The sequence below is a fragment of the Balaenoptera physalus genome (assembly GCF_965194825.1).
Source record: "Balaenoptera physalus genome assembly, chromosome: 2".
Taxonomy (NCBI): Eukaryota; Metazoa; Chordata; class Mammalia; order Artiodactyla; family Balaenopteridae; genus Balaenoptera; species Balaenoptera physalus.
The window spans coordinates 118,702,457-118,726,308 of NC_138883.1; the positions used below are offsets into that span (position 1 = coordinate 118,702,457).

General features: G+C 51.6%; 1 protein-coding gene across 3 annotated transcripts; it reads right to left on the reverse strand.

Moving 5' to 3' along the window:
• Window positions 1–73: 73 nt before the first annotated feature.
• On the reverse strand, window positions 74–22,413 carry SCAMP2 (secretory carrier membrane protein 2). Of its 3 annotated transcripts, none has more exons than XM_082449291.1 (10): window positions 22,232–22,413; window positions 12,399–12,506; window positions 10,554–10,622; window positions 10,017–10,115; window positions 7,633–7,750; window positions 6,974–7,102; window positions 6,118–6,277; window positions 4,893–4,994; window positions 1,863–1,980; window positions 74–1,606 (listed from the first exon to the last, which is right to left on the reverse strand). In XM_082449291.1, exons 1-10 carry the CDS (start codon window positions 22,286–22,288, stop codon window positions 1,472–1,474), a joined length of 1,095 nt encoding a protein of 364 aa, XP_082305417.1. In that variant the 5' UTR covers window positions 22,289–22,413; the 3' UTR covers window positions 74–1,471. The 3 variants fall into 3 exon arrangements, with proteins under 3 accessions (XP_082305417.1, XP_082305416.1, XP_082305418.1); XM_082449290.1 differs by having other exon boundaries at window positions 12,399–12,512; XM_082449292.1 differs by lacking the exon at window positions 12,399–12,506 and having other exon boundaries at window positions 22,232–22,411.
• Window positions 22,414–23,852: the final 1,439 nt, after the last annotated feature.

Genomic DNA, 23,852 nt, shown 5'->3' on the forward strand with positions numbered 1-23,852 from the left:
ACAAACCCGTGTCCCCCGCATTGGCAGGCGGACTCCCAACCACTGCGCCACCAGGGAAGCCCGAGGACCAGTATTGTCTGAAAATGTCTTGTTTTTATTTAAGGACAAAATTGAGACATAACATATACATTTGTACACAGAGAAAAACATACCAGAAAGGAGTTTACAAAACCTTGGTCACTACCATTATCATTCAGTGGCTCTGGGGCTGTGTAAGCTGGCAGCCTGAGGGCTGTCTCTGGGTAGCAGGTTGGCCAGCTTTTTGAGAAGTCCCCTCAGTCCACCCACCAACTCCTACCGCCTCTGGAGGACAGGGTACAGGTTTTAACCGTGAACTCCTAAGCACCCATCACAGTGACACACCTCCTTGGGAATCCCCAGGACTAGTGGAAGGTGACCTAGACTCTACTTGGGAGTATGGGAGAACCCTAGAGGATTAGTCTGGAACCCTCAGAAAGGTGGCCTGAAGGATGCAGTTCTGAACTGATTCCCCCTGCCCTCCCTATGAGTCATACAAGCTAGATATTGCTGATGGTGAGGGGCAGGGGTGGGGTAGACTCTGAGGCCAAGGGAAAAGGCAGCTATCTCTCCGGAAGAGAAGAAATCAAAACAGACAGGACCAAATAAACCACAACCAAACAGTCAAACCCACCTTCCTAGAAGACAGCCAAAGGCTGGCCAAGACAACTTTGGGTCGGCGTCCTCTATCCCTCTCAATTCGCAAAGCCCTACCAACCCCATTGCACATTCAGTAAGTCTAAAGAGGGAAGGGCCCCAGAGGGCACACTGGGAGGGTGCAGGGGGCCTAAAGGGCTATGCAACTGTTTGTGAGAAACATGAGGCAGGAAAGAGGCTGGGGCAACCAGGCCAGAGGCTCTGGAAGGCCGGAGACCACCCCAGTGATCTGAGCAACAGAGCTCAGACTGCAGCTCATCTAAAGGGGAGCCCTTAGGAGGCTACCCAAGCCTGGGCAGGAAAGAAGGGCAGGACTGTGGGAGCCACAGGCTGGGTCTGTGACACCAGATTCAGGCCAGGCCTGCTGGGGAAAGAGTGGAATCTCAGGACTCCAGCAGAAATAAAACTCCAGCTGGGGTGGGCCCAGGGCAGCCAGTGACCCCAATTGTTTACATGTGTGTCTGTATGTGTGGGAGTACATATGTGTGTATGTGTGTAGGGAGAAGAGAACTTCAGTCCCGCTGCTTCCAGAGGACAAAAAAATCCTACCAAACCACCACCAGAGAAGGAAAGACAGCTGTTTTTTTTCCTCTTGTGTAAAAAACAGTCCCCGTCCCTCCCTCCACTTTCCTCAGGTGGAAGGGAGAGCTGGTTGCTGAGGAAGGAGGAAGAGCCACGGGCAAGACCCTCCCCAGGTCTGTGCTGGGCATAACCACTGCTTAAGGCACCCACGGAAAGTGCAGCTCAGAAGGCAGGTGAGAGAAAAGGCCAGGGCAGAGGAAGAGAGTCAGGAGGACTAATTCCCCTGGAAGGCTCCTCGGGCAGCAGATGAGGCGGCGCTGCGGAAGGTCCTGTTACTGAAGATGCCCTGGGAAAACTCCTCTTGGGCCTGCTGGAAGCTGGCCCCCGTCCGGCGGTACAGGGAGTGCACCTGCGGAAAGAGGCTGTGGTGAGAAAAGCCCCGCCTTGTGGGCCACCAGGAACCAAGTCATCCAGGTTATATTCCCAAGGGAGCCACCACAAACCCCAGCCTGCCTGACCTCCCACCCAGAACCCTGGAGGAAGCTGCTGGACCTTTGAGGACCCAGGAGGCCCAACTGCTGTAGTGATGAACACCCCCATGGAGAAGGCAGGAGAGAGGTGCCTGCTTCCTTGGGTTTGCAGCTGGCCCAGCACCCACCACTTACCCGCTTCAGGAGGAAGAGTGAGAGCACGGCACAGAGGGTGAAGAAGCCAGCCACCACCATCATGATGATCGACACAGCCAAGTCTTGCTTCAGTATAGACAGGGCTGCGATCCAACCACTGCAAGGGAGGAAGAGGCCGGAGGGGGGTAGTGGGATTGGGCCCCAGAGCTCCCCGTGAGGGGCTCTTCTCCAAATGGCCACTGTGTGCTGAACACTGCCCAGGCATCTCCCTGCAGCACAGAGCCCTGTGGGCCAGAAACCCTTGGCCTGTGAGAGGCCAGGCCTCTGTGAAGGCCATCAGGCCCCACACTGCCCATTGGGAATCTTTGGGCCATGTGAGGTCTGGAAGGGAGAAAATGTGGCTGCTGCTTTCACAGTCAGGAATAGCCCTGGGTAGAGCCTTTTCCTGCTGCTCTGGGGGTTAGGGGGACATGGAAAGCCTGGCTGCTCACTCCTGAGGGCCCTCCCTCTGGGAAGGAGGACCACTGGCCAACCCACTACATTCATCCCCTCACCTCAGCTCCTCCCACTGCAGCTCAGGGACAGCCCCTCTGCCTCCAGCCAGTCATGTCTCCTTCCTGAGCCCCAGTGTCCTCATCTATAAAGGGGATGTCCTCACATTTTCTGATTTAAAAACTTACTACAAAGCTATAGCTATCAAGACAGTACGGTACTGGCATCAGGACAGATGTATAGATCAATGGAATACAATTGAGAGTCCAGAAACAAACCTATGTATTATCGTCAACTGATTTTTTTTTTTTTTTGGCCGCGTGGCATGTGAGATCTTAGTTCCCCGGAAGTGTGGAGTCCCAACCACTGGACTGCCAGGGAAATCCCAATCGTCAACTGATTTTTGACAAGTGTGCCAAGACCACTGAATGGGGAAAAAATGGCCTCTTCAACAAATGGTGCAGGGACAACTGGATATCCACATGCAAAACAATGAAGGGGGACCCTACTTCGACCACATACAAAAATTAACTCAAACCTAATAATAACTAAACTATTGGAGTTCATCAAAATTTAAAACCTTTGTACATCAAAGGATACTATCAAGAGTGAAAAACACACAGAAAGGAAAAAATTTATATCTGATAAGCAGCTACAATGCTGAATATATAAAGAACTCAACAATAGACAACCCAATTACTAAATTAGCAAACGATATGAATAGACATTTCTCCAAAGAAAATATACAAATGGCCAAACAAGCATATAAAAGATGGCCAACATCACAATCATTCAGGAAACAGCAATCAAAACCACAATGAATTACCACACTTCTCGACTGGCTATAATAGAAAAAAGGAAAAAAAAGAGGAAAATAACAAGTGCTGGTGAGGATATGGAGGGGCCAGAACTCTCATACATTGCTATTGGGAACGTGAAATGGTTCAGCCTCTGCGGGAAACAGTTTGGCAGTTCCTCAATAAATTACACACAGAATTACCATATGACCCAGCAATTCCACCCCCGGATACATACCCAAAAGAACTGAAAACAGGTACTCAAAAACCTGTACACAAATGTTCACAGCAGCACTATTCACAACAGCAAAAAGGTGGAAACCCAAATGTTTATCAAGCGATGAGTGGATAAACAAAATGCAGTATCTCCAAAAACAATGGAACATTATTTAGCCATAAAATGGAATGAAGTAATAACGTGAACCTTGAAAACATTATGCTAAGTGAAAGAAGCCAGGCACAAAAAAGCCACATGTTGTATGATTCCGTTTATATGAGATGTTCAGAATAGGCAAATCCAGAGAGACAGAAAGCAGTTCAATGGTTGCCAGGGGCTCAGGGAACAAGGGAACGAGGGAATGAGGAATGACTGCTTAATGGGCATGGAGTTTCCTTATGGGGTGAAACAGATGTTCTGAAACTAGACAGTGGTGATGTTTGCACAACACTGTGAATGTACTAAATGCCACTGAATTGTACATTTTAAAATGGTTTAAGTGGTAAATAAAATGATAAATTTTATGTTATGTGTATTTTACAATCAATAACAAAAAAGGGAGGGGGGATTATATCCACCCAATCGGGGGGATTCTGAGGTGAGATGAGAAAGGCACTGGGAGGCTGGAGGCTGCAGAGCTCATCCAGGCAGGGCAGTGAGGGGCTGAGCCAGGACCAGAACTCAAGCCTTCTGGCTCCCAGTCCGGGGTATAAACAGCAGTTATTAATCACAGCCTTTTACCAGGACCTCACTTAGGGTAATGAGTAATGAAACTGGGTCACCAGTCAAAGAGAAAAGGGGCCAGATTAGAAACAGCAAGGTGAGAAGGAAGAGAGGTGGGAGGAGGGCAGCGTGCACTTGCTCCTAGTGCGAGCTGAATCACCCCTCCCCACCACTCTGGACTTGCCAGGTCCACTGGAGGGAGGGGACCAAAATAGTACAGCCCTTCCAGGCTCAGGCTTTCAGCCAAGTGCCAGCCTGACCTTTCTGTAATGTTCCCTGTGCACTGGAGCAGAAAGGAAAACATCAGCCATCAGCTTTTCTTTCTGAGACTAATTCTGAGCTGAAGACTGCAGTAGCCAGGGCACTCAAGCCAGCTGTGCTCAAGGAGAGCAGCCAGAAGGAGCCGATCCACGAGGGGCAAGGGCTCCATCTCCTGAGATGACAGGGCCTCTGGAAAAAGTCACAGTTCATAGGTTGCAAAGGCCAGGACACCCATCAGCAGCTGCCCAAACCTCAGGGCTTGTCTGGGGCCTGTGAGAGTAGCACCAGCCTCTAGGAGGGCGTGGCAGGAGAAAAGGAAGAGGAGGCCACCCAGGGCAGGACACAGCCCTGCTAGCCTAGGATTCAGGCCAAATCCACTCACAATGCCCCAGAAAGTGGTGAGCAAGGCAAGACAGTGAGTGTAGGTTACCAGTGAAGAAGTGGACGGGGGCACGAAGGCAGACCCCAGCTGACCCACCGTCCCCTCTCCCTGCCATGGTGGAAGATGGGTCATCTGCAGGGGCTTTCTAGGAGCAGAGAAACAGGGCACAACTCCCTCTGTGCTGCCCCAGCTCTCACCTGTCCCCCAAGCTAGGGATGCCGACCAACTGGATGATGTAGATCCCTATTTGACAAAAAAATACAAAGAAGAACACGAAGAAGCTGAAAGAGTTGTCGGACCTGTGGAGAGAGGGGGAAATGAGAAGTCACAAGAGGGTTTGGGGCTCATTCCTCAGCCTTCCTCACTTGCTATGACACCTTCCTCACTAGGAGCCACGAGGTAGGATGCTAGTAGAAAGAGCTCCAGTGGGCCAGCCACACTGTCCATAAGGACACAGGCACTCACCACCGTAATCAAAAAGGGCTTGCCTTCCACTGCCTTCCAATTTAAGGGGTCAGTGCTTGACTCCTTCCTCAAAGAACTAATAAAGTTGCTCACCCCAAGGACAATGTAAACAGCCTAACAGTCCATTTCCTGGAGTACTTATTTGCATTATAACAGGGAAGAAAATCTAAGCCTGTTATAAAAATGATAAATCTTTTATAATAAAACTGTAGTCCTGGGCGGAAGAAAAGGTATTTGGGGAGTAGGGAATATCAGACAAAACTGGTGTTTTGAGTACTTCCATCTCGGTGTCCTGGAGGGCTAGGATACAGTGAGAGTGCAGGTTTTACCTGCTGAGTGCATGGGAGGGTTCAGCCACTTGCCCCGCCCCCTCTTCCAGGGCCCTGCTGGGCTCTCTGTCCTGAAAGCATCAACTCTGAGGCACAATTCTAAAAGCCCTAGGGGGGTGTGAGGTGGATTCATTCATGTCCACAGAATCGACTCTAGGTCAACCGGTCAAATACTGGCACTCAGCGATGCTCAAGAGTCATTGGGGAGGTGGGAGAGGAGCAGAAATGAGCATGGAGGGGTAAGCCACTGAGAGCTTATCCGACTCTGTCAGACTCTGTCTGACTACCAGAGAAGTCCCACTTCTATCAGAGAAGCACACCCTCTTCCCAGTGACTAAAATCCCACCGAACCAGACAAACTGGGAGCAGGGGGATGGCAAGTAAGGCTCCTGATTTCCTCTCTAGGTCTCCTGTGTCTACTCCAAGGACAGGGCCCAGAGCAGACTTCAGGTACAACTGAGGAAAACAGCTTTCCTGTCTGCTCTCACTATGGGTGGAAATGGGAAAGTGAATTTCCCCACCAATCCATTCTGCTCTAAGACTGGGATGGGGCCCCAGGGCTTATGGCCCGTGGCCTGCAACCGGGGATGCCAGCCATACACTCACCCCTTGCCCCAGCCCCACTCACCTAAAAGCCTTGTAGATGGGTCGGTACCAACAAAGGAAGGCACAGGGGGTGAAGATCACAAACCACAAGATCGAGAGGCCAAAGTCTACTCCCCTGGAGGTGTCGACTAAGAACCAGGCCAGGCAGGCAAGCAGGTTCAGAAACAGAGTCACTGAATGCACTGGGGAAGGAGAGGGGAGAGAGAGAGAGGCTTGTACCAAGGTGACTGAAGGCTTCCCCAACAAGGCAAACCACCCCCTGCAGAGGAAATGAAGTCCAGGCTATGAGGGCAGCTGCAGAAATACTAGAGGACCTCGGTCTGTACACTGGCAGGGTTAGCTCCCAAATCCTGGTTTTCTGCAACCTTAAAACCAAGGACCAAACCAAGTTCCTAAGAGACGAAGGGACAGCCTAGGTATCTGAGGAGTGGCAGTGGAGGGGCAGATGCAGACCCAAGGGCTGACCCTTGGGGAATGAAGTCTTTCTCTCAGCAACTCTTTCCCCTGGTCCTGCACAGCCCACAATGGAGCTACAGGAAGTCTTTTATCCTCACTCTTAGGAGCTGAGGGGACTGTGGGGAGGGGAGGCCTTCACCTAAGGAGGGTCCTTTAGCGCAGTGAGCTCTGCAGGAACTCAGAAGCCTCCAGCTAGTCCCACCCTACCTGATCCATGGTCTGGACTGGCCCTTGAGGGGAGGTTCCTAGGACAGGCAGCAGACTGTAGAAGGCCAATTATGTGGGCAGAAGGCACCCCCCAGCCCAGCCCAGCACCGAGAAAGGCTGGAGCCCGCCAGGGAGGAGCAGCCAGAGCAGAGATAGGGCTCTCGAGTCACAGCCCATTTCACCCTGGAGCTCAAAGGGGCAGGAGCGGGACTCACACATCCAGAGATAGTAGAGCATCTTGCATATCCGCTGGTAGTCGGCAGGGATCTCTGTGGAGAAATCCTGATAGAAGCAGGGCTTGACAGGGCACCACATGGGCAGGGGCGGCCAGTTGTTCTCTCTCACTGTGTGGAAAGAGGTGAGGAGGTGAGCCCAGCCTCAGCAGCAGCTTGGCGGAATGCACACACTGGCCTCGTTCATGGGCCAAACCAGGGCTCCCAGAGCGGCGCCAGCAGGCGGGGCTTGGGGTCTACGGATACGGAGTGGGATGGGAAAAGGGTGATGGGACACAAACACCCATGAGCTCACTCAAAGATAATGGACCCCAAATGTACTGGGAAACACAGAGCTCAACAGCCTAAGTGATTATTTTCAGTAACAACCAGACCATAAGCGCAAAGGGTCACCATCATGAGTAAGGAGTCCTGGGACCAGTGCCCCCACTCTATCTAAGAATTCTAGAGCTGGGAAGGAGTGCAGAAATAATCTATATCCATTAGGACTACATGGCAAGTCTCCTGACCTCCACCTTACTTGGTATTCCCCAGGGCCAACGCCATTCTAAGATGAACAAGAGCTCAGCAAAGCTCCGAGGCTGCCCCAGAACAAGAGGGCTCAGGGAACTCCCTAAGCCAAGCACGGCAGCCTCCCTTACTGTGTAAGTTGGCCACAGTGTTCTGCAGCTCCCGCTCCTTGCGTTCCAGCTCAGCTGCTTTCCTGTCCAGTTCTTCCTGCTGCCGGAGGAGGCTCGCCTGGGCTGCAGAGGCCACAGCCTGGAGGGAACAGAGGAGGTGGCGGGTGGCCAGACACAAGAGACAGTGAGACAGTGTCAGCATGAGCAGAAGTCAGAGGGGCCTTGCCCCCATGCAGGGAGAGCCCACAGTCCTAGCCCCAGGGTGTCTTGGGTACCTGAGACCACCGTAGAGAGGCCAAGGTGACCTGCCCCCTACCGCCTCTATACCACCTCTGGCTCCTTAGCCATTACCAGGGCTCTTCTCTCCCCTTCATCCCTGAGCTTGAGTTAGGGTTAGGGTTATTTCCCATATTGGAGTCCAGGCAAAGTTCAGTTAAAGTGATTTCTGGAGTAATGGCAAAGGGAAAAAGACCTCACTAGAAACTAACCTACAGACAGAAACCCAGAGACCCAACCTCACTTGAAGAGTGTGGGTGGGTGGGTGGGTGAGGCGGGGGTGTGTATGTGTGTGTATGTGAAGGGGAAACAGTGCAAACCTGCCAGCAGTGCGAGGGGAAGGGAGATACTTGAGCGCAGCCTTGGATACCCAGAGCCTCGGGGATCTATGTTTAAGCACCCCCCTGCCCCACCCCCAGGAGCTGCCCAGAGGTCCACCTGAACTGTTACCCAGTATAACCCAGGACAGCCCTTCAGGCTTGGCCCTGCTTCGCCTGGCTTTCATGGCATGAAGAGTCCAAGCTTTATCCCTCTCCAGGCAGAGCCGGGCCTCTGAGTGAGGCAGCTAGGAGACTACACGTGAGGCTGAATACAGCTGGGCTTGGGTCCGGTGTTCCAGCCCAGGGCCCTGCTCCTCCTGTTGGAACCTGGTTCCTCCTGAAGTCTACAGTCCTCTTTAGGGAGTAGGTATCAAACAGGTCATCTCACAGGATAACAAGGCAGGCATACCTGTACATACGTAGCTGTGCCCGTGCGTGCTCTCTCTCTCTCCAAAAGGCGTTCTCCAAAGAGCTAAGGCTGCCTTCAGGAGGTAAACTTCAGGCAGTGGGGGCGGAAGAATTGACCACCCGAGACCACGTGGAGGGGATTAGCCTCCTCTCCCAAGTCTGCAACTTCAGCTGAGTAGGACCAGGTCCCTACGGCCCACCACCCAGCCGAACAGGAAAGTCACCCCTGCCTCTAAGCCTTGCCTCACCTCCACAGGGTTCTAGGGCCATGGGTGGGGCTCAGGAGCCCAGGCAGGGCAGAACGTTCAGAGCAAGTCCAGTCAGACGGTAGGAGCAGCCTGGGGCCCACTAGAGTCCACAGCCCAGCTTGGGCAGGCTCCAGGGGCCTTGCCCTCACTCTTGCTCATCTATACTTTGCCTACCTTTGGAAGGTTTCGCATGTAGCTGTCTCTGAGAATACTATCTCCTCCTAGTAGCATCTGCCTCTCTGAGAGCTCGCTCACTGCCAGGAATCTGGTAGGCAGGAACTTGCCTGTCTAAGCAGGAGCTGCAACATACAACTCCACTGTGGGCCATGCTCACCAGGGGCAGTGAGGAGCGTGGGGTAGGGCAGTGAGGCATGGAGGGGAGTGTCGGGCACAAAGCAGACAGATTCACAGTATTTGGTGAACGGACAAAGGAAAACAGGAAGGTGGGCAGGAATAAATGAGGTTAAAAAAAAAGAAGGGGGGCTTCCCTGGTGGCGCAGTGGTTGAGAATCTGCCTGCCAATGCAGGGGACATGGGTTCGAGCCCTGGTCTGGGAGGATCCCACATGCTGCGGAGCAACTGGGCCCGTGAGCCACAACTACTGAGCCTGTGCGTCCGCAACAAGAGAGGCCGCGATAGTGAGAGGCCCGCGCACCGTGATGAAGAGTGGCCCCCACTTGCCACAATTAGAGAAAGCCCTCGCACAGAAACAAAGACCCAACACACCCAAAAATAAATAAATAAATAAATAATTTAAAAAAAAAAAAAAAAAAAAAGAAGGAGGAGAGAGAGAGAGGGAGAGAGGGAGAGAAGAGAGATTCTGGGCCCTGCGTAAGAGAGAACAAACCAAAGGCCCAAGGAGGATGTGGAATGGCACAAAAGAGGCAAATGCTCTCTCTGACACCAAGGACCCTGGCCTGGTGAGTAGAGCTTATTTTGGGTGGTGGAAGTAGGGTGGGGGGAGAGGATATAGGTTGGCAGAGCAGACTCTCCATCTGCAAGTGACCAACTTCCAAGAGATGATCCAGAGGGCCCTGAAAGGGGAGCCAGGGATGAAAGCCCTCTGCCCACCCCTCAATCTCAGGGCTCAGCTACTGGTCTGGGTGTGTCCCTTTCTAGAAAGGAGCGGTCAGAGGGATCCTGTCAACAGTACCTGGGGGGTTGGCTGTGTTGGCTCCACTGAGGGCTGGAGAACTGCCGGCTGCGAGGGCCCAGGGAGCTGTGTGACAGGAACCGTTGTCGCTGCATTTGTCTGCATGGGGCAGATCAGAGGAGGGAGGTGAGTGGGCCTCCACTAGTTGGCCATGTGGGGACAAACCCACAGCAGGGTGAGTGATATGCCCCTGCCTGTGACGGGCACTCCCTCTGGGCCTGCCCTGGGCCTCCTTCCGCAGCTTCTTGGCCAACGAGCCTCAGGCTCTGGGTGATGTGATGCTTAACCCAGACCCTTGCTGGATCCAGAGCTCCCCAGCATTGCCTGGCCCTGTTCCGGGAGGCGCCCAGATCATGGATCCCAAGGGGAGAATGGATGAGTTCCTCATCCTTACCCCACCCCGCTGAGTTCACATTAGGACTGTCCCTTTGAGGACTGCAGCTTTTCTGTTTCTGTCTCTGCCAAGTCTCCTTACCCCAGAGATGCCAGCACCACCCAGAGGACCCAGGGACTCAGAAAGAGGGCATGCTCACCAACCTCGGAGAAGGGGTTGAATTCAGCCAGGCCTCCTTGTGGCGCACTGGTCAGCTGGGTCACAGAGGGATCCTGAGAAGGTGAAAAAGAGCCATTAGACGCTAGGGAAAAGGGAGAACCTTGGTGAGGAAGGGGGAGATCACCATCTCTCGGCCCCTCCCAGGGACATCTGGCTGAAGTGAGGTTGCTGATGGCCCTTCCTAGTGCCCTGGAAAGCCTCTCCCGAAGGCTCCTGTGCCCAGCCCCTGCCACACCACAGCTGCAATCGCTTCTCCCTTTCTGGAAACGGAGCAGTTCAGCCCAGATGACTTCCCGGAAGAGACCCAGAGCAAGGTCTACACTCTGAGGCGTGCGAATAGACACCACACATGTTCCTATTAGTGCCCTTTAGAAATTCAAAATGGTTAGAGAATTCCCTGGAGCTCCACTGGTTGGGAGTTGGCGCTTTCACTGCTGGGGCCCGGGTTCAAGCCAGTGAACTAAGATCGGGGAACTAAGATCCCACAAGCCACGCAGCACAGCCAAAAAAAAAAAAAAGGGCTTCCCTGGTGGCGCAGTGGTTGAGAATCTGCCTGCCAATGCAGGGGACACGGGTTCGAGCCTTGGTGCAGGAAGTTCCCACATGCCGCGGAGCAAATGGGCCCGTGAGCCACAACTACTGAGCCTGCGCGTCTGGAGCCTGTGCTCCGCAACAAGAGAGGCCACGGCAGTGAGAGGTCCGCGCACCGCAATGAAGAGTGGCCTCCGCTTGCCACAACTAGAGAAAGCCCTCGCACAGAAACGAAGATCCAAAAAAAAAAAAAAAAAAGAGAAAAGAAAGAAATTTAAAATGGTTTATAGTATTCACCTCCAGGAAGGGTTTGTTTTGTTTTTTGGAGGGGAAGCAGGTGGGCAAGGCGGGTAAATGAGGTGGCGGGGATGGATACGTACTTTTCACTTTCTAACCTCTCTGTACTGTTTTATTTATTATTTTACAGAAAACATTTATTCCTCTTATTTTTTAAAGGACAGTTTAAGATTCTGGAACAAAAACATGCTGCTGGCTGCCAGTGCTAATTTTATTAAATCATGCACACTTGCTAGGAATACAGATATGAAGGACTCAGATGAAAAGCCAAGAAATTGTTTTGGGGTTTTTTTTTCCAGATTCTTTTCAGAAAATGCAAAAATGTCCTCAGAACACAGCCTTTTCCCGAGTTTTCAATCTTCCCTTTCCCATCTGATCTCTGCCGAGGCCAACCCTTCATGCTGAGGGCCTCACGCAGGGATCTCCACCACCCTCTCCACCAGAGCAGCTTCCGTGCTGGCCTGAGGCTGGGCTGTCTTCATCCTGCCCCTCACCCAACAGAGCTCCTGTACACTCCCTCCCCTTCCCCATACAAAATAGTATGGGACTCAGGTCCAGATGGACAGAGATGCCTCTGGGGGAAACAGCTGCCACCAGACTCTGCCAAGGTCCCCGTTATAAGGCCTCACCTAGGCTCCCGTCTGTACACCTCACCCCTAGTCCCTCACTACTGGTCCGGATGCTCCTGTCCTTCATGCCCAGCTTCCCCTCCAGCAGGAAGCCTCCATAGATTGGATTCTTAAACACAATGTTAACAATAGACAGATCCTCAGAGAACCACCCCTCAATTTTTAGATGTGGAAACGGATATTCGCCACAGTGCAGTACTTGTCCTAGGTCTCAAAATGGGAGCTGGCTCGCTATTCTGAACATTTACAGAGCCAGGGGTCAGCACCAAACGTGCCTTTTTCACACACACTAACTTCCTACCAAGGCCATCAGCTCCTAGAAGGTGAGCCTGTGTCTGCAGGGCCCCAGGGCCTAGCCCAGCCCCAACTCACTTCCCGTCTCTGGATGGTCCTTGTCCTCTGCACCTCACCCAGTCTCCTCTGCAAAGAGGCAGTGTGGCTGTGTCCTTTCTGCTGGACACCATCCCTGCCTGGTGGCTCCTGCAACTTGCACAAAGTGACAAGGTGAGGCTTGAGAGGCCACCTGAAGTTGGAGGAACTGGCCTTGAGGTTATTTGTTGGCTGAACATCTAGCAGATTTCTCCCAGAATTACTGAGCTGCCTTCCTGCATAAAAGATCTGGGGCTCAGTATCTGTTCCCCTTTCAGACTCTGCAGACATCAAGCCACAGCAGAGAAAGTGAGCTGAAGTCACTGAAATCAGATCCACTGTCCAAGGAACTTGAGTCTGTCACTACAGGACAAGGACAGCAGGGCAGCTCTGGCAGCAGTTTCAGGAGCCAGCGTACATGCCTGGCTGTGGTACGCATGTTTAACAGGCAGCCTCCAGAGCCATGAAGAGACGTCATTTCCTTTACCAAGGTCAGCCAGAAGAGGATTCTGGGAGGCAGGGGGACTGACTACCCTATCCATAGTGATCCCTCCTCCTTTCTCTAAAATCTTAAAAAAATTGGCCCTGGAGCCTCACCAGCCTCACCACAAACAAATCCTGTCTCCTCTAGCAGGCTATAAACTCTGCAGCCAGGTGTTTCTGGATCTAGTTCATATTTCTGGCTCCCTAGTGCTTGGTGAAGAGAGCCTGATGCAAGCAGAAGCTCAGGTAATGTCTGAGAGTAAGTGCTAGATGCTGTAGGCCCTCCTCTGCTTTCTCCGGAAGGTACTGCCCAAATGCTAGGGCACACAGAAGGGGAGGGCCACTTGCATCACAGCAGCAGCCCTGGGGCCCAGAAGCACCTTGCCTGGGAAAAGGCGCCTGGAACACTCTGGGAGACACGGGTACTTTCCACCTGAGGAGACCTAGGCTCTTTCTGAAAGATGTATATGGCTTCAAGAGAGGCCGAGGCCTGGTGAGAAAGGGAGGGAAGAAGAGGGACAGACAAGGGAGCAGACGTTTACTGAGTGTCTACCATGTGCCAGGCTCATCACACAGCGATGCTACTGTGGAATTCTAGTCATCCCAGAACTGGCCACTGTGTCAAGCCACCAGAAAAGAAGGTTCTACCAGGTTCTTTTTCAACCTGGTTCCTCGACAGAATTAAGCCCCACTGCCCCAAGGCATCCACTGTCTGCAATGACTTGACTTCTCTCCTGCGCATCTAGAACAGTCCTGGTTATGTTCCATCCTTGGGAGAATGGAGAAAACACTAGCTCCACTCAGCTTCTGTGTTCCACAGCTCAGCTGAGCAGCACTGGCTGAGAAAAGCTACAACGCACCTCCTCATTCAACCTCACAACCATCCTGTGAGGGAGGAGTATGCAGATGAAGAAAGCCCCAGCTCAGAGAGGGGAAGTAGCTCATCCAAGACCTCAGGGACTGTAGTGGCTGAACCAGATTTTGTTTTTGTTAGTTAGTCAGTTAGTTAGTTATTTAGTTAGTTATGGTCGCGTTGGGGCTTTCTCTAGTTGCGGCAAGCGGGGGCTACTCTTCGTTGCGGTGCGCGGGCTTCTCATTGCAGTGGCTTCTCTTGTTGTGGAGCATGGGCTCTAGGGTGCGCGGGACTCAGTAGTTGCGGCCCGTGGGCTCAGTAGTTGTGGCTCGAGGGCTCTAGAGCGCAGGCTCAGTAGTTGTGGCGCACGGGCTTAGTTGTTCCACAGCATGTGGGATCTTCCCGGACCACGGCTCGAACCCGTGCCCCCTGCATTGGCAGGCGGATTCTTAACCACTGCGCCACCAGGGAAGTCCCTGAGCCCAATTTTGAATCCAAGTCTGTCTGTCTCCAAAGACACGAGTGGTAAACCTGAGTGGGCAGTGCGTCCCCAAAGCCTGGCTTGGGGGCTGACCAACGGAAGGTGTTCAGTCAACGTGGGGTTGAGGGGTCGAGGGATGCTGACAAGGGCACCGTGAGTGACTGGGACGACTGCTTCTGCTCGGCTCTTTATTCCCAGACTTCAGAGCAGTCTTTCCTGGCGAACACCCCTGGTAGGACACAGGCAGAGAATCTTGCAAGTAAGGACCACACTGACTGGCCTGAATGAGGACCCTCAGATTTTACTCCAAGTCACAAGGAAGAGTCAACAGCAGCAACCTTCCTTCCCACTCACCCAGCATCAGCTGGCTCATAAGTGGGTCAAGTAGTTATTTAAAAGCATGGTAAAAGCTAAGTTTCAACTACAAAGAAGTAACCTGACACTCCCTCAGTGCCCAAAGGACTCAAACTGCTTAATGCCCTTTACTGAATTTATAACAAACAGAACGCTCCTGATCTCAGTTCTTTTCATTCAGCAAGCAGTCACAAACAGCGTGAGGGACACACCAAGAGGAAAAGGACGCAGCTCTTGCCCTTCTGGAGACCAAAATCTGGTAGCTGAGACACGTGCACACAGCACGAGAGTAAAAACAGGAGGGGAGGGGAGGGGAGGGGACAGTAGGCCCAGGCGGGCTTGGAGAAAGGCACGGTTCCAAGAGGAGGGGAGGAAGGGGAGCAAAGGCCCAGTCGGTAAGCTCAGGCCACCACAGCTGTGGGGCAAAGGAACACTCCGTGGAGCTGGGTGTGAGGGACTGAGAAAAAGAGGCAGCACAGCTAGGCTGCAACTCTGCCGGCGAAGGGGCTTGAAAAACACACTTGCTTTCACTAGTTTGGCAACCCCTTTCCATGCATCTCCCAGGTCCTGGCTGTGCTCGAGTTTACTGTGACTCTTCCTTGCTTTCCCACCCTACACTCCACCCAGGCTCCCAATGTGAGATTTATTTCAGGCTCCAAATAAACACATTAAATAAATACCTCATGGACTAAAAGAAACTCGGCCACTTTCTCCGGGAGGCAGAGAGTCACCAATACTTTGGAACCTCTGTGAAGTCCTATTTGCTTCAGCGACAAGGCTGTGTGTCATAGAACAAGAAGGGGCAGTCATCCCCAGATCGGCTGGCTGGGTCCCAGGCATACAAAGAGCCACAGTTAACCTTGGTACTCTCTGAGCCAGAGCCTGAGAAGCCATCCAAAGGAAACATGATGAAAATATGTAAAAATCTGTATCTGCAAATGTATTCATTGCACCAGTATTTACAACAGGGGGAAAAAAGCAGGGAATGACTTAAATATCCAGTGACAGCGAGCACAAGTACATTTTGGTGCACATCCCCTCAATGGCCTAAACAGCCACTAAAAATCACAGCTATGAACACAGGGCAGCAATAGAGAAAACGCTTGGTTATATGAATATCAAATGACGATTCTGTCAGAAGTACTCATATAGAAAACACATCAAAATAACAATGGTTGCAAAAGACTGGTAGAAATATGGATGATTTACTTTGTTTTACAAATTTTCTATAATGGGATTATGTTACGTTTATGTTAAACACACACGTACACCACGTACACACTTATTTTTAAAAAGAAAGCCTGAGGGGGGCTTCCCTGGTGGCGCAGTGGTTGAGAATCTGCCTGCCAATGCAGGGGACACGGGTTCGAGCCCTGGTCTGGGAAGATCCCACATGCCGCGGAGCAACTGGGCCCGTGAGCCACAATTACTGAGCCTGCGCGTCTGGAGCCTGTGCTCCACAACAAGAGAGGCCACGATAGTGAGAGGCCCGCGCACCGCGATGAAGAGTGGCCCCTGCTTGCCACAACTAGAGAAAGCCCTCGCACAGAAACGAAGACCCAACACAGCCATAAATTAATTAATTAATTAATTTAAAAAAAAAAAGAGAGAGAGCCTAAGAACCCACCAAACAAGCAACACGCACCTTGGGGCCTCCCTCCCTGCCACAGCAGTGATGTACAGAAGCACCCAAAAAAGTGAGTCTAAGTCCCCGGCCTGGCGTCGAGGCCCTCCCTGACCTGGCACCAGCTCTCCTCTCGGCACAGCCTGTCCTCAATCAAAGGGAGCCCCCGCCATCTCCTTCCACCTCAGTCTGTTTACTCCCTACACAAACCATTCCACACCAGCACAGGGCAAGGGCACCAAGAAAAAGCCTTGGTTCCTGCCCCCAAGAAGCAAATAGCACAGAGAACACAACAGAAGCCAGGGTAAGAAGTGACAGCACGTGATCAATGCTGAACAAGGTGCGGGCAAGTGCAATAGGCTCGCAGAGGAGGGAGTGAGGAAGCTGTCTGGAGACTCAGGGAAGGCTTCACTGAGGTGGCATCTGAGCTGGATCTTGAGAGAGGAAAGAAATTTAGCAAGCACTAAAGAGGGAGAGAAGAACAGCATTTGCAAAGACACAGCATCTTTAAAAAGAGCTTGCGTGTGTTCAGGGAGAAGGTTCTGGAGGCAGTGGGGCGAAGTGCGTATATAGAGAGAGGAGCACCAGGGACCCAGCCTGAAGAAGAGGTTAGGCCAGACTGCAGGGGTTCAGACTTCACCCTGTGGGCAACGTGAACAACTAGAGATTGTGAGCAGTGATCACCTCTGCCAGCAGTGAGGAGAGTGTGATGCGTGGGGAAGGAGGATGGTGGGAAGACTGGCTGGGACACAAGAATCCATGTGGGTGATAATAAGGCCTGAACTAAGGGATGACTCTGGAGATGGAGAAGAGGGTACGGGCTCCAGAGACCCTTCTCAGGTAGATGGCACAGGCTCAGCCACTCCCCGGGATGGTCGAAGTATGGAGTTACTGCAGGACAAGACGGGGAGGGGAGGGGAGGGGAGGGTGCCACTGAGCAAGGCGGTCATGGGAGAAGAGGAACAGGATTTTCAGGAGCAGGTGTGTGGGAGTGGGGAGAGGATCTGAGAAGGTACTGAGTCGCACTGGAGAGACGTATAAAATGTATCTCGGGACTTCCCTGGTGGCGCAGTGGTTAAGAATCCACCTGCCAATGCAGGGGACACGGGTTTGAGCCCTGGTCCGGGAAGATCCCACATGCTGCGGAGCAACTGAGCCCATGCGCCACAACTACTGAGCCCACGTGCCACAAATACTGAAGCCCACGTACCTAGAAGCCACCAGAAGGAGAAGCCCACGCACTGCAATGAAGAGTAGTCCTTGCTCACCACAACTACAGAAAGCCAGCACGCAGCAACAAAGACCCAACACAGCCAAAAAATAAATATAATTAATTAATTAATTTTAAAAAAATGCATCTGGGTGGAATGGGTAGAAATGTCCGGGTGAGAGTTGGAAGTACTGGTTTGAAGCTCAGGAGAAGGGTGAGGGCTAGAGTTCTAGATCTGGGACCGCTGGTATGCAGATGCTATTCTGAAGCCATAAAAGTGGGAGGACTTACTTGGAAAGGTATACAGTGAAAACAAAGTCAAGGACAGAACTCCAGGACACCCTTAAAGGTATGAGACAGGAAGACAAAACAGACGGAAGGAGGTGAGAGTTACCAGTGTAAAGAGGCCAAGGACAGAGATAATTTCAAGAGAGACTGGCCAAACGAGCTTGTGCATCACAAGCAGCAGACATATCGTGGGCCCATGGCTCCCAGAGAGACCACAGGATCCAAGAGTGAGGAGGCGCCTGGGGCTGCGGGGGTGACAGTGCGTGGAAGCGACTTTAAGTTCTTGGCGCTCCTTCACCTGAGATACCTTCTCTTACCATATGCCAGGCTTTCTGCTCTCAGCTCAAGCCCTTCCTACCACAAGACTGCCTCGTTCCTCCTCAGATCCCTCACAGATCCTTTTGGCAAGTTTTGACTGCCCTTTACGCACCACGGCATGCTGTCATGATCAGTGAGCATTTCTTAGCTCTCCTGCCAGATTACAAGCTCTGACAGGCCATGTGCCCATTTATCTTGGTCACCTGCACAGGATCTTGGAGCAGCAGTGGCTCAGTGATGTGCAAAAACATGTCAGCATCTCAAAGGAGCACTGCTGGACGGGTCACACCTTGCTAATTAATGTGCATGGCACTCTTTTCTTGAAGAAGCAGCATGTACCCCTTGTTTGTCCTGGTTAAATATTACCATTTCTCTGAACCCAGGATCATCCTACACCAAGTGGCTCCAAAGAAAACTTAATAGTGTAGGGTCAGAGTTCAGCTGTGTCTCTGGCCTAGTGCTTTCGAACACCCAGCCTGGCTCCAGGCGCCAACCATAAAGTCAAGGACACCTCTCTCACCCCCTGCCCCCATCTGGGCAGCTGTCTGGGATCAGTTAAACTATATGAACCTTGCCATTTTCAAATTTCTCAAGACAATGCTCCTGTTCCACAGGAAAGTTCTACCAGGTCCAACTGGTGGTTTTGAGAATTCCCAAAGGTACAGTCAAGCTGGAGCCCACCCTCTCTGGGAAGTGACAAAGCCCTCAGTGTCTGTGCAGGGAACTTCATGTAACTCTGCTCACACCCAAATCACGTTTCTGCCACCACTTTCTCCTCCCACAGGAGAGAAACGTTTTAAATCCTTGGAAGCAGCCACACCACTGAGATTATCTTTTAACTGCAAGGAGGCAACGTGTGAAAGTGATATGGTGTGATTTGGCAACTCATGAACACTGAAAGGCTTTCTCTGTTCAGCACCACCAGCTAGTCCACTCCCCCTCCTTGAGATCAATGCCGACTGCCTGGGGTAACCTGGCAGATACGCCAAGTAGGAAAGCAGCCCAGGCATTTGCCTGGGTGAGCTGCTTGTTAGTGGACTGCTGAAAAAGAAAATGGGGAGTACAATGCCTACCTGTAGCCCTCAACCTCTTCATCACCCAAGACTTCCTGAGAAAATTCTGGCAACAGACATGCTGGAAAGAAGGACCTGCATACCCAGATGGTACAAAGCAGATGTGCCATAATTCACAGAGGGATTAGGGAGTGCCAGTGGAGGTTGGGAAATCAGCCACACTTGGCTTGCAGTTTCCTGCTTCCTCCTAGGAGTTTGGTAAAACCTCTTCTGCACTCTTGTGACAACTTTCCACTCACAGTGTTACTGTGCAGGAAGTTTTCTAATAATCCCACTATAACTATACACAAGGAGGGGATCATAAAAACCCATGCCCACAGTTCGGGGTGGGGATGAGAGTAGGGTATACCTAAAGAACATTTATAAGGAAGTCAACTTAAAGGCACACCAGGAGCTTCAGGGGATATTACAAGAGTTAGCAGAAAAAGGATTCTGTGGTTGAATAACTTTGAGAAAGGCTGGGTCAAACAAAGTTGAGGAAACATCTTTATTGTAGCATGTCTAGAAGCCTTTAACAAACTAAAAAGCCTGGTCAACTTTCAAGAAAAATGATTCCTAAACTTATTGGACCACAGAACCCTGATCACCTTTCAGGACTGGTATTACTCAGAACACATGTTGCATTACAGTACCATCTTAAAAAGCACAATACAATCCATATTATTCCAGCGCCATCCACTGAACAACAACAAAAAAGCTTACCTAATATTAATTTGTTGGCCTCAATAACGCCAAGGCAGTTTAAAACCTTTAAAACAGCACTGTCCTGAGAATGAGACCTGGATCTGAGTCCCTTCCTGCTTCAAATTAGCTGGTGACTCTGGTATGTCCCATCCTCCCTGGGTTCTTGGTTTCCTCATCTCTAAACTGAAGGGGTTAGAAGAGATTTCTGACGATGTTCCAGCTCTAAAAGTCAACCACGGACTCCGAACACTAAGTATATTTTTGTAAACCAGCATGGAGGAAAAAAAAAAAGACTCTGCTCTGAAGGCCGGCTAGGTGTGACAGTTTCTGAGCCTATCTCCTCTCCACCTGCTCTCTCCTGAGCTCTGTGCCAACACCCTAGGTAAATGAAGCTGGGTTCACACCCAGTCACCCAAGGGCTGCACCCTCCCAATGTCCCAGCTCTGGCAGTCAGGGAAGCAGACACTACCATCACAAGGAGAGGGAGGGCAGCTCTCCAGAAGAAGGAGATCTGGGGCCTCACACCCAAAGCTCCTTCTCCCCACACAGCTGTGCACCAAGAGGAAAAACCCAGCCCAGGGTCAGGAGGAGCAGAATCGCAGCCAGCCAGCTCTCTTCTTCCCACACAGGCTTCCCCTCCAGCTATTGCTCTTTACAGGACCACAGCTGCTTCCTGTCCTGCCATATCCTGGGGCTGCCTGATGGACAGACTGTCTTGCTTGAATGCAGAAGTTACTTCCACCACAGTTTGCACAATCATTTCTGGGGTTGGAGATATGGTTTAAGACTTTCAAGCTGCTATTTATACAGGGCAGAGTTTAGGCCAACTATTTGTCCCACTGCTAGCACTAAGGACAAGCTCTCTGCATCTTTGGACAGCTGACTGCCTCTGTCAGATGGCAGCAGACATTTTATTTCTGATTCTGACAGGACAAAAAAAAAAAAAAAAGGAAGAAAGAAAAAGGCACATTATTACACAGCACACATACCAAAAGGCTACTAGATCCTTACTAAAACTCAAACTCCAGTATCATACAGAAGTTTTATAACTAAAGCAAAACAGTTACCTGAAGACACTGGCAGAAGAAAAAAATGCAAATGTTCTTTCTTTACTCAAATAGAGATGACTGCATTACATAAGAGATATAGTCCTCCAAATAGTTCAAGAAGCATTAAGCTACATGAGGAATGTCAGGAATTTCCTGAGGTTACAAAGCTATCAAAATTTGCCTTGAGGGCTCCCAGTGGCTAAGTCACCTTGAGACCAAGAAAGAGACAAAATTTTTACTCTCAGACATTCATTCTAGTCTCCTTCGTGTTTGTCTAACCCCTGAAGGGATTCAAGGTGGGAAAGTTCATGCTGTGAGTTGCAGGAAGGACCCCTCCAAGAACTTCCCCTACACCTGCAGGAAACTTAAAGTTGTCAATGACCAAAATAAAGTACAAGCAGGATGAGTTCATGTGCCTGGTGACATCCTGACAAAGCAGAAAGCTCAGGGCTCATAAATCACCAGTCAGCACAAGCAAGCTTCCCTAGAACTGGTTTTGAGCAGCCATGAAACAAGAGGCATAGGAACTTTGGAGCTAACAGGTGTTCCAATCCTTCATCATGGAAAAGAATACCCTTGTGCTCTTAGCTCAAAGGCAGAAGAGTTTTGGCTTTAAACAGGAAGTCTCTTTCTTCCTCGGTCGATTGTTCAAAAGGTCAGGCCAGCTCATAGGTCAGTGCATCTCAACTACCCTGCCACCATACACAGGACCATCAGACCAACATTCCTTGCACTTCAAGACCCTCGGAGGCTCCTCACTTATCCTCCCTCCCTAACCTGGGCTCTCTCATCTAGCCAAAACCCAGTCCAAACTAGATCCATGGCCAAGGTGTGAAATTGTTATCAAGGCCGTATTTCAGCTTGGGTTACCAGCCTTCCTTTCCTGACAAATTTCAGGGGCTCTCCTATACCTTATAGACTAGTTGGCTGTGTGTATGTTGCGGGGGGGTGGTGTTCTTGAGATTTTCTCACATTTCTCCATCCCACTAGAGGGTTCCACCTCCTCATTATGTTGCTGTCACCCCCTCTCCTAAAGTGACTCAAGGCTGGTGTCTCTCCAAGACTGCGGGATGTGGTAGCCACACTTCCCCTTCAGGTAAAGTCGCTTCTCTCCCTGAAGCTGGGGGTCTCCCTGATCGTGTATGCGCCAGTCCCCTTCCCCAGCAGTGTCCAGTTAGAGGGGCTACGTCCCGGGAGCTCGACAGTCCCACCTCTTCCCGGAGTACAGCACCCCGCCCCGTCCGCTATTCCACCTGCTGCTAGTCCCGCCCCCCAGGCGCTACGATAGGCCAGCCCTCAAAGCCCGCTCTCCCATTGGGCAGACGGCCCGTCCCTCCTACGCCACGTCTCCCGGCTCTGGCGAAGAGGCCCGGGCGGCGGCCTTTGGCACCAGACAGCGCTGTAAGATGAGGGCTCTACCTGGAAGGGGTTTACGTCCACTGGGTCCGCGAAGGGGTTGGTGTCGAAAGACGACATGGCGGTCGGGGACCGACGGGGAAGCTCCGAGAGCGCTTCTGCCTCCGGGCACCCAGACCCAGCGGCACTCTGCGTGTAGACCCTCCACTTCCGGGAGCGAGGCAGCCGTTCTGGCGCAGGCGCAGCGTCCTCTCAGAGGGGCGTGGTCATGTGACATCACAGAAGTCCGCTCCGCCCTCCTGCCCAACCCACTGTGGAGCTGCTGGAGGGCGTTCCGCTTCCATTGGCTTTTTCGCTGTGCCTGTGCTTCAGGGGTTGGGGAGGCCCCGAGGGATTTGGGAGACAGAGGAGGGGCTGGAGCCGTTGCCAACTGCCTCTCGGTCAGATAGGTTCCAACATGGTATTGGGAACTCCCCAAAGTGGAGCTGGAAACTTAACCCCTTTGCTTTCTTGGAGGGCAAGTTTGGGAAGTACGCACTGGTTCAGGCAGGGGACAGAAGTTCGAGCCAACGGCGGGAGCGGGGAATGGAGTTCCTGACTCGAGAGGACTTCGCCAAGCTAGGAAAGGGTTCTGGTGGTAGGAGCCGAGCAGAGAGGTTCTTTTCGGAAGAACCGACCGTGCACCTGTCCCCCACACTAGCTGAGCCCTGCCTCTCTTAGGCCTTGCTCCCGGGTGTCAAGTTTTATCGTTTTAGGGATGAGGATCCCTGAGCCCAGACAGGTTTAGGGCCTGAGCTGGGATTAACATGCGCATCAAGCATTTATTAAGTGAATGAGGGAGTTCCGCAGTAGAGCCATCAAGCATGGGGGAGATGGCTGATTCACTCTCCGCAAACCCACGTTATTTATTCATATCTTTGTATATTTCTGCGGCCCCTGAATCCAGCCACTGTCATCCCTTATCCTGGACAAGTACAGGGCTGCTAATTGGTCTATTGTTGTTCATGTTGTAACTAGAGATTCATTCAAAGGGGGCAAAATTACTACGGAACTTTCTGTTTAAAATCCTTCAGTTATTTTCCATGAAGGCCCAAATTCTTCGTTTGGCCTCTAGGACCTGCAAGATCTGTGCCCCACCTATCAATCCTTCCCATTCCTTCTTGTGCCTACCCCACCACCACGTCCCACACCGCTGTGCATTCTAGCCCTCCTAGTGGCTTTTCAGTTCCTCAAACTTCCCTTGTTCCTCCCTGCCTCAGGGCCTTTGTACTGGCCTTTCCCTCTTCCTGGTATGCTCTTAGCCCATGCCCTCCTCAACCCCTAGTTAACACCTGCTTATCTTTCAAATCTAGGCCTACAGGCCCCTTGCTCAGGAGTGGTCTCTCTTCACCATAGATTAGAGCACTCCTCCCCCACAACGTAAGCTCTTCTATTACCCCGTGCTTTTCCCTCATAATACCTATTGCAGGTTGTAATTACACACTTGTAAAGGTGGTTATTTATGTCTGTCCCTCCCACCAGATTGTAATCTCCACGAGGGCAGAAGTAGCATCTGTTTTGCTCACTGTTGTATTTCTGGCACTAACATAGTACCAAGCAGGTGATAAGCATTTAGGAAATATTTTACTATTTCCCTCATCCACTTTTCTTAGGGTCCAGCTCAACATTTTTTCAGGAAATGTCC

Coding starts and splice junctions, on each gene's coding strand:
- SCAMP2 (XM_082449290.1), bottom strand. CDS start 22,288: ATGTCGTCTTTCGACACCAACCCCTTCGCGGACCCAGTGGACGTAAAC. Junction 4,995..6,117: donor CCCATCTACAAGGCTTTTAG/GTGAGTGGGGCT, acceptor CTCTCTCCACAG/GTCCGACAACTCTTTCAGCT. Junction 1,607..1,862: donor CACTCTTCCTCCTGAAGCGG/GTAAGTGGTGGG, acceptor CTCTTTCCGCAG/GTGCACTCCCTGTACCGCCG.